Raw genomic sequence first — 15,250 nt, forward strand, 5'->3', positions numbered from 1 at the left:
TAAATCAGTGGAACTTTTCTTGTTTTTGTGTTATACGTGCTTTGTGGCGCAGTAAAAAACTCACAGACCAATCACATGTGCTGTAAGATCACCAAATGCTCTCCTCTGCCAATCAGATCTGTGATTACAGATCGCTGCCCCAGCTGGTGAATTGGGGCGCGGCCAGGAAAAACGCCTTAATAAAGAGATAGGGAGCCATATAAATCGCGGAAAAACGAAAACAGGCGGAAACTAAAGACACGCCGAGCGCGAGAGAGAGAGAAACATGGGAGGAATGTAAACAAACCTAGCCAGAGAGGCATTTTATTATTATTATCAATTTTTTTCATCATAGTTTTCATCAAACAACCTAACAGGTCAGGTATATATATATATATATATATATATATATATATATATATATATCCTCTTGAGACCCTTTTTGAGACATTTCTGCTTCTCTGCACCATTATACTTAATAATTTTGCAAAACTTTAACCCTTTGGCCTCATATGGACACACTGCTGTATCATCTAGTGGTCACATGACAACATTCAACACTTAACTGATTGAAATCAAGAGGGTGGGAATCCCAGTCAGTGGTTTCTACAGCCAGTTCAGACAGAAACATGGGACAGATACAAAACTCTCATCCAATTTTATGTTTGAAACTATTCTCCTGATGTTTATTTGCTTACTATCAAAAAATTAAAGTTGTTTTTTGGAATAATTGAGTTGGAGATAGTTCTTAATTTTTTTGCTTGTTAGATCTCGAAGTCAGGGTCTCAGGAGGATATATTATACAGGGTATAGCACTGAATCATAACACAAGTTAACATGGCGACAGTCCAGACCTTGGACTGACGAAATTTTCTCCAACTGGACCGTACTGATTTCTAACTAAATACCCCTGTTCTAAGTTATGCTAACTTCAGTTTTCATTACGCATTACTTAACTTTTTTAAGGCAACCAGTTTCCCCAATTGTTTTAAGTTAATTCAACTTATCCGGGCTTACAGTGTGTGAGAGAGAGAGAGAGAGAGAGAGAGAGAGAGAGAGGGAGACACTGTAAATTTACTTTCTGACACACATTTCACCAAGACACCACAGTGTAGAACCACACCACAGTTTGACAAGTCCACTTCAAACCAGCGACACAACATCTGCATTCACTTACAGCGCGAACGCGGACGGACATGTCGAAGATCTGCCACATGAACCAGAGAAAAAAAAAACCTCTCAACAGATTCCTGAACCCCTACAGCCAGCCCCCCGATAAAAAAAACATTAAACCAGCCCTGCCTCTTAGGGTCATGGAATTTCATCTTTGAACTATTTCAATAAATACGAGACGCAGAGTTATTAATTTTCTCTTTGACTTCTCTTTCCTCCATCCATGTTTAACCGCTAACACAAACATCCACCATGCCAGCTGGATTCTGGGAACTGGACGCGATTTTGCCGCTGGTGACTTCAGAGGTGACGTCTTTAAAAGAGATGTAAAAAAGGGAGCGGAGAGGGTTCCTGCCTGCTGATTCCTGTCAGGTTGGCCAGAGTGAGGGTGCTAAATTAGAGACTGCACTTCCCAGAGTGCACACAAGAGCATTTGTTTACATTCATGGAGGGGTCCTCACAGAGGTCACTTGGCCAAGAGATGAGCCCTATGGGCCCTATTTTAGCGATCTATAGGTTAATTTTGGACGCAACACAACTTTTCTGCATCTCAGCAGAGACAGATACTGACCTGCGAGTTCACACTGTGAAGATACACCAGCAGCTCATTTAATGGAACAGTAATGTTATTTTATTCTTCATTCTGTTTATTGTTGTGTTAAAAGTAAGGTTTTTGCTCTGAGCAAACCTATAGGAATAGACACTGACGATTGAGGTTTTAATCAGTCAGTGGCGCACCTGTTTTCTGCCTCCAAGATAGAAATAGGCCAGAAATTTACCTCACTGAACACACCTCACTTCCAGACCACCACACACATCAGTGTAGATTTATTCTTAAACTCAGACGCTATTTTAACAGTGCAGGAGAAGGAGCAAAAATAGACTGCTGACGGGGTGCAAGATAGCAAAGAGCATCATATACATATACATATAATAAGCAATATTGGGCATATATACAATCTGCCTCTGGTAGCTGTTTCATGTATGTACTGTATGTACTGTCTGTGCACCCATACACACTGTGATGATCTGCAACACTCTTACCTAGACAGTTGTGTCCATCATCTGCCAGCATGAAGCCATCGTAGCATGTGCACCTGTAGTTTCCAGGGATGTTGATACAGTCGTGCACGCAGCCTCCGTTGTAGTCGTTATCACACTCGTCTATATCTAAATGGAACACACACACACATAAAACACACATGTTAATAACACATTAATTACAGCGCAACTGAGCAGCACAGTGAGAAACAATAAAGAATAAGCAAAGATATTCCAATCATCACTGGGATCAGACAGATTTAAATTTAATTAGATCAAAAAATGATATTTGATGATTCACTTTTAGATTGGGGAAAAGCAAAAAGCATTTTATTACAGTGAAAAAAAGCTTTTCTCAGTTTTAAGCTACATCATTTTCATTTGTTGGTATACAGTAGCTTAAAACCAGTCGTTCTTTACATTATGTCAGCTCTCCGACTCCACCCTCTCTCAACAGTGCTCGGCATCACCGGAGTTCTGATTACTGTCGCCCTCCCAGTGACCACCCGTCTGAAAAACTCTGAGCATTTCTTATCCCAGTGATTATTCAATATTCCTGCCTTTGCCAGGTGTTTTACCTAGTCTTTTGTCGTAACCTTTGACTTCCTTGTTTTAGATGTCTGATTAGACATTTGCCTGTTTCTTAAACTGTTATTAAAGATCTGTCTTCAACTACAAAATATCAGGCGGAACATCTCCTTAAGTTGCCATTTTTAGATACATTCATGTAAAAAAAGAGGAAGAGAAGAAAGCGAGATGAGTAAAGAAGTCTTCAACAATTCTAAAATGTCATCACATGACCTACATGTACAGGGGTTGGACAATGAAACTGAGGGAGATTTCATGGCTAAATTGGAGCAGCCTGGTGGCCGATCTTCATTAATTGCACATTGCACCAGTAAGAGAGTGTGAAGGTTCAATTATCAGGGTAAGAGCACAGTTCTGCTCTAAATATTGAAATGCACACAACATTATGGGTGACATACCAGAGTTCAAAAGAGGACAAATTGTTGGTGCACGTCTTGCTGGAGCACCTGTGACCAAGACAGCAAGTCTTTGTGATGCATCAAGAGCCACAATATCCAGGGTAATGTCAGCATAACACCAAGAAATACCAACCACATCCAACAGGATTAACTGTGGATGCTGTAAGAGGAAGCTGTCTGAAAGGGATGTTCGGGTGCTAACCTGGATTGTATCCAAAAAACATAAAACCATGGCTGAACAATCACGGCAGAATTCAATGTGCACCTCAACTCTCCTGTTTCCACCAGAACTGTCCGTCACCACAATACATTATTGTGGTCTAAAACCAGGTGTTTCAGTTTCTTTGTCCACCCTTCATAACATAACTATTTGTTTAAATCAGTTTTATTGAATTGCCCTTTTTTGCATGACTTATATTGTATTATATTTGTAGGCTTCTAAAAATGAATGCTACATTTCTCTGTAATGCTAAACCAAGCAGATGAAGTCCCAATCCCAATGTTTATAAAGGTTTATGTACTCTTTCTGCAGTTATGTAATGAAAAACACTGGATATTGGCTGTGGCCATCCCTAGTAACCAGTATTACTGACTGATCTGTTACCACAAAAAACCCAAAGTCTAATCACACTCACACATCCAGCCCCGTAATAGAGGTCTGAACACATTGCCTCTTCTTTAAATTCTGTTTATTTCCTTTCCGCATCAAAGGGTGGTTAGCCGTTTTTTGGCTATTTGGGAGCAGAGGGGGCTGTCGGAGTACAGAGACTTGTCAAACCGAGAGCCAGCTCATTCCTAAGGAATCCATAAACATGCTTTTCAGCTTTGTGTTTTTGGTTTGTGTGTTTAGATGGGACTTCCAGAGCAAATCAAATATGTTGTGCTTAATACACTTCAGTCCTTCAGACCAACACAAGAAACTAAGATGGGAAAAACTAAAGACTAATAGAAAAACTTTGTGACACTCCACTGAAAGAGCAATTCTATAATTTCCATACTTGCCTATGTCTGCACTATGTAACTTTAGTGAAACTTTATGTACAATAACTTTCCATGAATATTATGTTTCTCTCAGCTTGCCCAGAAAAGCATGTGTACTTAAATTGTTTCGAACTACACTTCCTGACCAATTCTTGCGTAATGCTGCTTTATTCAATAGGTTGAATAATGATGGGAATTATGGGTAGCTTTTAGTTTGTGCAGATCCAGCCCTGTCAACAGCCATGCCAGTGTCTGCACCATGTAACTTTAGTGATGCACGCAAAAGACTGCTTGTAAAAACTATGCTGAAGGCTTAATAACTACAGGTATATTTGTGTAAAATCACTTTCAGCGGTGATTATAAGAGATGATATCTCTCAGCTTGTCCAGTAAAGCATGTGTACCTAAAGTGAGTTCTTTACAAGTGTTTCGAAGCATGAATTACCCTTCCCAACCAATTCTTGCATTATGCTGGTTTAGTCTATAGGTTCAATTTTGATGGGAATCATGGGTAGCTTTTAGTTTGTGCAGATTGAATCCCTGTCTGCAAGAGTTTCGAAGCTTAATCCTGAGAGTTTATGGAAAAAAAACAAAAAAAAACAAAATAGGAGCTGACCTCACAATTTGAGAGTGTCAGGCACATAGCAGAAGGTATAAGAAGAAGGGGGTCATTAGTGAAGTGAATGGCTAGTTAGCCTCCAGCCGATACACTTCCTGCCCCCGAGCTGTTGTTGACATCGGCCAGCGGCAAGCCGACAGCTTGGGCCTGATGCTGTTTCTCCTCTAACACACAAAACACACACACACACACACACACCAGAAAATCCCTTACACACACACACACACACACAAATCCCTTACACACACACACATTCACACACTCCTCCAATCTCAGGTGAAGTGTTCATGCTCAACATCTCATTAGGCAGATTGGGCACCTCCGCCGACACCTCAGCAGGAGTGGGGTCAGTAGGGGGCAATGCCAATCCAGCAACACCACCACCAACCCCCTACCCCCGACTCCCCCTTCTCCTCCTCCTCCTCTTCCCTCCATCCAAAACCAGAACCATGCTGTGCCGAGAGGCTGAAGGCTTCTGCACAAGGAACCAGCAGGACTCAAAAAGCCAAGTGGACAAACTCTCACACCTCACTAATGCAAGGTTCTGGGAAAAGGTCTTTTCCTGCTCCCTTTTTTTTCCCCCCCTTTCCGATCCGAGCTCGGAGATGATTGGCGATGACTGGGCCTGCTGTTCAAACAGCTGCAGGACACGAACCGTGAGCGGCGGGGTCGCCCACTTTCCCTGACGCTGTTCTCTCAGGTCAGCGCCTTGTCATATTCTAACCTCACTTTCTTCTTCTATTTCCATCTGCGCTCTGCCTCCTCCTGTTCGGAGCCCTCCAAACATCAAGGCTTGTAAAAGTGCACCTTGAGAGCTTTTTCCCGGCCACTGTCCTGGCTGCGGATGTGCAGGCCTAGGCTTCGGGATTTAAAAAAATAGTTTTTTTAAGTTTTAAAGTATGAATTACACTTCCTGGCCAATTTGTACATAAAGCTGCTTTAATCTACAGGTTGACGATAAAGATGGGTAGCTTTTAGTTTGAGCAGATTCAAGTCTGACCAATTCTTGCATAATGCTGCTTCAAAAAGAACAAGCTTTGATGTTTGGAGGGCTCCAAACAGGAGGAGGCAGAGCGGAGATGGAAATAGAAGAAAAGTGTGAGGTTAGAATATGAATATGAGAGAAACAGAATATAGATTAAAGGAGAACTCTGGTGTAAAATGGAAATTTTGTTGTAGTAAAACATGATAAAAAGTACTTACCTTTGATGAATAGCACACCTCCACTCTCCTACAGCTTTCAGAGATCCAGACATTTTAACAGTTTGTTCAAATACCCTTCAGACTGGGTGACACGTGGCATAATTTGCCCCGATAAATCTATAAATCACTTTTTACACCGTTATCCAGCTCAAAGTAGCTCCACACCTCCTTGCTAGAATCCTATAAGTGCTATAACGTCCTATAATGCGAGCTTCAGCTCCGAGCGCCGCCATTACTGTACTGAAAATAACATAGACAAATATATACATAGACTCTGCATAGCATAGCAGCCGGTGCCAGGAGGCAGGCTATGCAGAGTCTATGTACAGTATATGTATCTTTATGTTATTTTCAGTTCAGGATATAGGATGTAAACAGTAGTTTTTAATAAGCTTCTTGTGCACTTTTTAAGTTATTAATGCCTCGTTTTAAATGTCAGGACTCTCCAGATTCTAGCAAGAAGGTGTTTTAGCTACTTTGAGCTGGATAACGGTGGAAAAAGCGATTTATCTGGGCAATTTATGCCCCGTGTCACCCAGTTATGAAGGGTGTTTGGACAAACTGTTAAAATTTCTGGATCTCAGAACGCTGTGGGAGAACGAAAGTGTGCTAATCATAAAAGGTAAGCACTTTTTATCATGTTTTACTACAACAAAAGTCCATTTAACACCAGAGTTCTCCTTTAATCTATATTCTGTTTCTCTCATATTCATGTTCTAACCTCACACTTTTCTTCTATTTCCATCTCCGCTCTACCTCCTCCTGTTCGGAGCCCTCCAAACATCAAATATGTAATTGTAAATGTGCACCTTGACAGCTTTTTTCCCGCCACTGTCCTGGCTGCAGAGGCCTGGGCTTTGGGAATACGTTGGACGTGAGGCGATATTCCTCTCTTCTGTGTCAAAATGCAGATCTGTTCCATAGCAAAATTTAAGAGTGGGGTGCGATACCTTTATGTATTTCTGCCACTGTGGTGTGTAAACGTCTGGAGGAGTGTGTGAGTGTGTGTGTTTGTATAAGTGTACAGGTGGGTACATTTCTGTGGCTGGGTTTGGGTTTGTGTGTTTGTGTGTGTGTGTGTGTGTGATAGTAACTATGTGTAGGTCTGTGTGTGTCAGTGTACAGTATGTGTGATGCTGTGTATAGACCTATATAAAGCAGCAGAGACAGACTGACCTGCTCTGAGAGGGTGGGTGGGAGGGTGGTGGTGGTGATGGGGGGGGCTTTAGTAAGAGAGGGTGGTCACACCCAGCCAGCCAGTCAGAGCAGCAGCAGCAGTGTGACGAACACACAGACACCAGGCAGACAATGGCCTACTAATAGTCTGACACCTCACCAATCTCTCTCTCTCTTTCTCTCTCTCTATCTCTATCTCTCTGTCTTGCTTTCCCGTTCACTGCGTCTTTCACACACACACACACACAAACACATGTTCACACATACACTTTAAGCAGAGACTAGGACATGCCTGCAGCACCAACAATTGCTTGACCTGTTTCACAGACTGATAAAAAAAAAAAAAACAGAATGGAAACTTCCAATGGTCTAACAGAGCTCAGCTTGAGGTTCATTAACACTTAAAGAGACTCCACAGTTAAAATTATCACGTGAAAGCTATCATGTGACCTCATGCAACAGGTTGAGATCCTTGTACTCTTGTACTATTTGTTTAAAGCATAAATAAAATAACAGCTTCAAAATCACAGTGATGCTCCACTGACTTCTACAGAGATTATCGCATCAATCTTTGCTACTCTAGACTTGACCAACCGCTAACTGCACTATGTGTTTTTGGTGAAGCAGCCACAAAACTAACCGCAAGAACTGTGTAGCACTGTGTAACCCAAGTCAAATTTGTGTAAAATTGTGTAATATTACTCTTCCACATCTCATGGTCCTCATGATCATTTAATTCAATAAGCTTCTGCAATGTCAAAATATTTATTTCAATCCAGTGCTGCTGGATTAATTTTTCACCAAGATCTTGCAGCAGCATTGATGATGGTAGAGTCTGACCTCTGCACAAAGCAGCTCTTCTCCATCCAGCACATCCCAAAGATTCTCAATGAGGTTAAGGTCTGGACTCTGTGGTGAACTCTCTTAATCTTAATCCATGTGTGAAAATGATAAATGATGATCTCATGCTCCCTGAACTCTGAACTCTTTCACAATTCCAGCATCATGAATCCTGACATATCTTGGAATATGGCCGTGTTCATCAGGGAAGAAAAAATTGATCCATTGATGGAATAAACTGGTCTATAATATTCAGTATATTCAGGTATTGAGGTCAGCTGACCTCATTCTTTCAGCACATACTGTTGCTGAACCTAGACCGGACCAACTGCAACTGGCCACTTTTTATTTTTGGCCAGGAAGTGTATCGATGGAAGTGCATAGTCTGATTTGCATTAACAGCAGTGGAGTAAAACCATGTAAAAAATTACACTGCCCAACTGTAGGGGGAGCCCAAAAGAGCAAGAAATGCCGTTGATTGCATAATGCTGTTCATTGTTATTATATTATATTGTGTATTGCAATCATTTTAAAGATGACAATCATTAATCTATCTTTCAAAATTGTTCAATAATATCCAGCCTAATGAATACTGTTTATTGTTTTTTTGTATTGTACCCATTACACGTTGTCGCAAACCGCAAACATATTTTTTTTTTTTTTTTTTTTTTTAAACATAATTTTAATATTTAGACTTTTAGACACATTTGATTGCTTTATTAGAGGAGAAAAACTATACTAAACTAAAAAAAATTAACAATCTCTCTTTAAGATCTAAGATGATGTAAGATCTATGTTAACACAATACCAAGTCAGCATCAGATACTGTGTAATGGCATGACATTCAGTCCCCCCACCGTCCTTCCTCTGACTGCTGGTGACAAGAGCAAGAAAAGTTCACATTTTTCCAATGCCTAAGAGTGAGCGCAAGTGAGAGAGAGAGATGGAAAAATCTACACGGTGACATTAACAAACACAAGATCGCATTACTGTAAGGAGAGGCCTTTCTTTCAGCAGACGAATAAATATGACCCATTCAATGACTTTCAATCTTCTGCTTACACTCACCGAGAGCCTATCAGGAGGTCATGAAAATAGCGCTGATGAAGCGTCGCGCTGTTCCGCGGCTGAAGTAGCCTCGCGGCTGCCTGCTGACAGCTGACGAGCGGTGTTCTGTTTATTGACGTTAGCGCACTTCTAGTCGTTTCCAATCACGCTCGCCGCTCAGAGTGCAGAGAAAGAGTCAACACGAAAACAATAGCCCGCGGGCTGCACAGCTTGTGACAGGGGTAATGTAGTGTGGAGACTTGTCATCTGAAGTAGGCCTCAAAACAAACCATAAATCGCCTGCAATCCGTTTGTGTCTGCTTGTCAAGAGTGATGCCCGGCTCTGGATCCTCATCAGAGGTCTGTGGACTATCACAGGCTTCCTCTTGAGTCTCTGCCACTGCGAGCTTCGGCCACAAAAGCCGAGACGTACCGTGACTTCCTACTGCTAATCAACACCACAGCGCCTGAGAGCTTGTTTCTTTAGGTTCATAAACTTCAGAGTCAGCCAGCTGGCTGCGAGCAGAGGACATGACTATGTAAACAGACGATATGACAGAGTAAGAGTCAGCCAAGTCCTCTGTGTAGTTCTCTTAATTTCCTTTAAAGCCAAACACGGAGGGCTTTAATTAGAGAGCAGGGTCTTAGTAATGGGCTCTGTGCTTCAGACAGCGCGGCCCCCTCCTACCCGCTACACACCCACAGCCTCCAATGTGAATGGAGAATGCCTACTGACACGAAGAAAAGAAGTGGAAAAAAGTGAAGACTACATATAATAGAATAGAATAGAATACAGAGGTTGGAAAATGAAACTTAAACACCTGGTTTTAGACCACAATAATTGATAAATAATCTGCTGTGATTTGATCAGCCGTGGTTTTATGTTTTTTGGATACAATCCGGGTTAGCACCCCTTTCATCCCTTTCAGACAGCTTCCTCTTACAGCATCCACAGTTAATCCTGTTGGATGTGGTTGGTACTTCTTGGTGTTATGCTGACATTACCCTGGATACCGTGGCTCTTGATACATCACAAAGACTTGCTGTCTTGGTCACAGATGCTCCAGCAAGACGTGCACCAACAATTTGTCCTCTTTTGAACTCTGGTATGTCACCCATAATGTTGTGTGCATTGCAATATTTAGAGCAGAACTGTGCTCTTACCCTGCTAATTGAAGCTTCACACTCTGCTCTTACTGGTGCAATAATGTGCAATTAATGAAGATTGGCCACCAGGCTGCTCCAATTTAGCCATGGAACCTCCCACATTAAAATGATGACAGGTGTTTCATTGTCCAACCCCTGTAGAATAGAATGTCTTTATTTGTCATTATACCAAGTATAACAAAATTATGGTACAATCCTCTCCGGTGTCACAAACAATACAATTTGTAAAATAACATATAGAAGATTTACCTAAAGAAAAACAGCAAATCAAACAAGTTTATGCAAAATAGTGACAGATTGCACACTGCCCTATTTAACTAGTAAATATATTGCACTTATACAGTCCTATGTCTTGCTGTTTAGTGCTGCAGTGGGATAAAAACTGTTTTTTAAGTTGATTTGTTCTCATTTTAATAGTTCTGCACCGTCTACCTGACAGTAGTCTCTCAAAAACGTGCTGTCCAAGGTGAGATTTGTCCATAACAATTTTTTGTCCATAAAAAACATGAATAGAAGGATGTAATCAACCATAACATTAATAACATCAATATTCATTGTCCTAAAGCTCACGAAAGATTCATATAACTCAGACAGCAGCAACACAATGACAATTTAATTTAAAAAAAATGAATTGTGTGGGTGAAAATCAACCGGCGTTAGCTTTTTAAACTTAGTTTTGAAATGACACGAGAAGCAGAAACCAGCTAGATGCACTCAGAACGCACACTCAATATTCACAAATAAAAAGTACGGTCCCGCTGCACACACTGCAGATTATTTCCCCACCTCTGCTTCTGTGCAGTGGAGACTGTGGTTTTAAGGTGGGAGGAACTGGCTCCTGTAAGCTCCAGAACATTCTCTCTGTTTCCTTGGAGGAAATAAAAGATGTGTTGTTCTAGTCTGCTCTGTCTAGCCTCAGCCTTCAGCATCGGGACTGCGCTCCAGAGCACGGTCTGGTTCAATTCCATTTCAAATTCACCTAATTCATTAATGGAGTCGAAAATGGGTTTCAGGTTCCGTAATAGGTAGAGAGCACATTTCCCCATTTCCTGAAACATTAGCTCGAAACATCTGAGCAAAGAGGGGGTGTGACAGAAAGAATAATATAGAATCCACAGATGAAGAATGCCTTGCACACAAGCAGGGATAAAACAAAGTGAGTGTAACCAGATTTTTATTCTTCTGCCCAGGTGTCATCCCACTCTTTCTGGATCCACTATTTTGTTTAATATGGCTGGGGTGATGTGTGTATCTGGTATATGTAATAATGCAAGTATTATATATTATTATTACAGCCCTGAAAAAAAGAGACCACTTAAAATTATGAATTTCTTTGATTTTACCTAATTGAAAACCTCTATAATATAATTAAGAGGAAGATGGATGATCACAAGCCATCAAACCAAACTGAACTAAACTGCTTGAATTTTTGCACCTGAAGTAAAGCAGCATAAAGTTATCCAAAAGCAGTGTGTAAGACTGGTGGAGGAGAACATGATGCCAAGATGCATGAAAACTGTGATTAAAAAACAGGGTTATTTCACCAAATATTGATTTCTAAACTCTTAAAACTTTATGAATATGAACTTGTTTTCTTTGCATTATTTGAGGTCTGAAAGCTCTTCATCTTTTTGGTTATTTCAGCCATTTCTCATTTTCCGCAAATAAATGCTCTAAATGACAATATTTTTATTTGGAATGTGCGAGAAACGCTGTCTTTAGTTTATAGAATAAAACAATAATTTTCGCTTTACTCAAACATGGCAAAATCAGAGAAACTGATTCTGAAACTGAAGTGGTCTGAAAAAAACAAAAAAGATGCAGAGCTTTCAGACCTCAAATAATGCAAAGAGAAAAAGCTCATATTTATAAAGTTTTAAGGTTCAGAAATCAATAGTCAATAATCAATCACAGTTTTCATGCATCTTGGCATCATGTTCTCCTCCACCAGTCTCACACACTGCTTTTGGATAACTTTTTTATGCCATTCCTTGTGCAAAAAAATCAAAATCCAGAGGTTTTCAATTTGGTAAAATCAAAGAAACTCATCATTTTTAAGCGGTCTCTTTTTCTTTTCTCCAGAGCTGTATATTAAATACACAGGTGTGCATGACCAAGAACCTATGGATGAATCTGTGTGTGTGTACAGATGCATATGTACACAAACATGAGTGGAGCCAAATCCACTCATGTCCAAATATGGCTGCAAATATGTGTACAAATGTGTGTTTATGTCAATATGCACTTCCAATTACATAAATGCATGTTACTAAGGGCACAGACTGTGGGTATATTTATATTTTTGTGTATGTCAGCCTACGTGTGCATGTGTATGTGTATGTGTGTGTGTGTGTGTGTGTGTGTGTGTGTGTATGCATGTGCTAGCCCCAGCTGTGCTGTGCTCTCAGGCAGAAAAGGAGCTGGAGGTGTGAACACTTTGGCAGCACCTCACACCTTCTACACTCCACTTCCTCCTCACTAATTAAGAGCCACAGCAGGGGCTGAGGAACAGCTGTATGACCTGCCCAAGTGCCCAGAGTGAGAGAGGACGAACGAGAGAGAGAAAGAGAGAGAGAAAGACAGAGTAAGTGCATGATTGTGTGTGTGTAACCATGTACTGTAAACCCATACGTTATTTGAACGCAAATGATTTAAGTCTGTTTTACATAAAATTGGATATTTCTAAACAATACTCAACTATTTTGAGTTAGTTGAACATTTGTGGGCACACATACACTGTAAAACATTACAGCCACATTAAGTTATGTGAACTTATTTGTTCTTTTCAATTCCAATTGCCATGACAAGTTTAGTACATTGAACTCAAGTTCCTTCGTTTTACATAAAAATAACTTAAAATAACATATTGTCTTAACTTCCTGTGAGTTACTCAAATTTACCCAAGTTTATTCAACTTACGTTTTTAAGTTATTGGTTAAAAAAAATGAAAGTGTGAAGATTTGAAAATGCAGAGAGGTAGAGTGATAGGCAGCAAGTTAGAAAAGACTGGAGTACTTTTTACAACTTTAAAACCGTGGGCGCATTGGGCTAAACACTTTTTAACCGACGCACAGCAGTTAATAATAACAAGGAGCAAAAAACTAAAGGGGATTACTTTCAGCTGCGTGAGTCACCAACACTCCAAAAAGTAATTCTGTGTTTTAGTCAGAAGAACTAATGTTATTAAGTTGAGTGAACTCACCGGCCAGTACAACTCCATTGTTTTCAACCGGAAAACTTAAAAAGGTTTGTTGAGCCAATGAAAAAATGTGATTTCAACCAACTTTTAGCTCTTTCTACAGTGTTGGTTCATGCAGCTTTCCTATTGGTTCCTGGTACCATATATCTGCATATTGGGTGTAGCCGCTCCCTTACTTACCATCTTTGTGTTGTCTGTTGCCCAAAGCTACCTTATTCTGGGCGTGCACTAATTATAATATATACGTTGATTGCCAGGCCAATATTTGCATATTGGGTGTGGTCTCTCCCTTACTTACCATCTTTGTGTTGTCTGTTGTACAAAGCTACCTGATCCTGGGCGTGCAGTAATATAATATATGTGTTGATTGCCAGGCCTCAGTGTTGTAGGCTGTAAGAGCACATTAACTTTGTTGTGTTTGTAGTGATCACAGTATGCTGGCTTTGAGCTACAGAGTTCACTCTTTACTGAGTTTACTCTTATTCTGCCCCAGCAATATACTGTCAGTATTGGCAGTTAAATAATAATGTTAAAAATGTTTCTAATACTTATGGTTAACTTAAAATAATAAGTTGTGTGAATATTACTGAAGTTTTACTAACTTGAAAGTGTGTGTTAAAATAAAGCTGAATTGTTAGTTTATTTGACTAAACAGAACATTTTTTTAAAAAAGGACAAATTAAATACTTGAGTTGTTTTAACTCAGTGCATCAAGTTGAAACAATAAGTAATGAGTATTTGAACAACTTGTTTAACTTAACATCTTGAGTTCATACAAATGTTTTCATCAAGTTGAGTTAACTCAGCTTTTTAAGGCAGCAGGGGAACTTATGTTGCTGAGTTTAACCAACTTAAAATGTTTTACAGTGTACTGTACTATTCAAACTGAGATCTTTGAGTTGAACCAACTTATAATAATAACTGAGTTTAGTCTGTTTTGCCATTGACAGCTTCTTTTCTATTGGCTTCTGTCACAATCTATTTACATACTGGGCGTGTCCAACTGTTTCTGACTAACACTCACCATCAGTGTGTAGTGATTCCACCCCTGGGCTACCTTAGAAATAAATCAACTTCCTTTTTACTTGTAATAACTTGATGTTTTAATTTATGCAAACTCAAGTTTTCATTCCCCATTACTTAAAAAAATTGAGCAAACCGACTGCCTTAAAAAGTTAAGTAAACTGTCAACTTACCTGGTCTTACAGTATAACAGAAATAAAATAAAAACTTTCCCTTTAGTTGTAATAACTTGATGTTCTAAGTTATCTTAACTTAAGTTGTCATTACCTAATACTTAACTTTTTCTAAGGCAACCGGTTTAGACCGATATAGATTCAACTTATCCGAGCTTACAGTGTGGCCAAACATTCATGTTATGGATGAAAGCACGTGAACTCTTTGGGATCATTGGATTGTTTTTGTATAAATTGGTCATTGAATTTGTTCTGATCTTCATGTAAGTCACGACAATAGACAAACACAGTCTGCTTAAACTACTACCACACAAAAAATATATGTGTTTTCATGGTTTTATTGAACACAACATGTTAACATTCACAGTGAGGGGCGAAACAATATGTGAACCATTGGATCTAATAACTGGTTGACTGTCCTTTGGCAGCAAAAACCTCAAAAACCAAACGTTTCCTGTAGCTGCAGATCAGACCTGAACAATGATCAGGAGAATTTTGGATCATTCCTCTTCACTAAACTTCAGTTTCTGTTCAGCTATAATATTCTTGGGATATCTGGTGTGAATTGATCATTCTCGTGAGGTCATGATGCCACAACATTTCAATTGGGTTCAGGAGGTCAGGACTCTCCAGAAGGCCAAGT

The 15,250-nt window shown here is 39.9% G+C and overlaps 2 protein-coding genes across 3 annotated transcripts in view; one reads left to right on the forward strand and one right to left on the reverse strand.

Annotated features, from left to right (window-relative positions):
• Positions 1-15,250, forward strand: part of sult4a1 (sulfotransferase family 4A, member 1) — a 282,375-nt gene that overhangs the window by 256,169 nt on the left and 10,956 nt on the right. The gene's annotated exons all lie outside the window — the stretch shown is intronic.
• scube1 (signal peptide, CUB domain, EGF-like 1) overlaps positions 1-15,250 on the reverse strand; it is a 123,730-nt gene that overhangs the window by 103,127 nt on the left and 5,353 nt on the right. For both annotated transcript variants that reach the window (XM_022671821.2, XM_022671820.2), the window contains exon 3: positions 2,197-2,322. In XM_022671821.2, the coding sequence (XP_022527542.1) occupies positions 2,197-2,322 (126 nt within the window). The remainder of the gene's footprint in view (positions 1-2,196; positions 2,323-15,250) is intronic.

The sequence above is a fragment of the Astyanax mexicanus genome, chromosome 2, assembly GCF_023375975.1.
Source record: "Astyanax mexicanus isolate ESR-SI-001 chromosome 2, AstMex3_surface, whole genome shotgun sequence".
Taxonomy (NCBI): Eukaryota; Metazoa; Chordata; class Actinopteri; order Characiformes; family Acestrorhamphidae; genus Astyanax; species Astyanax mexicanus.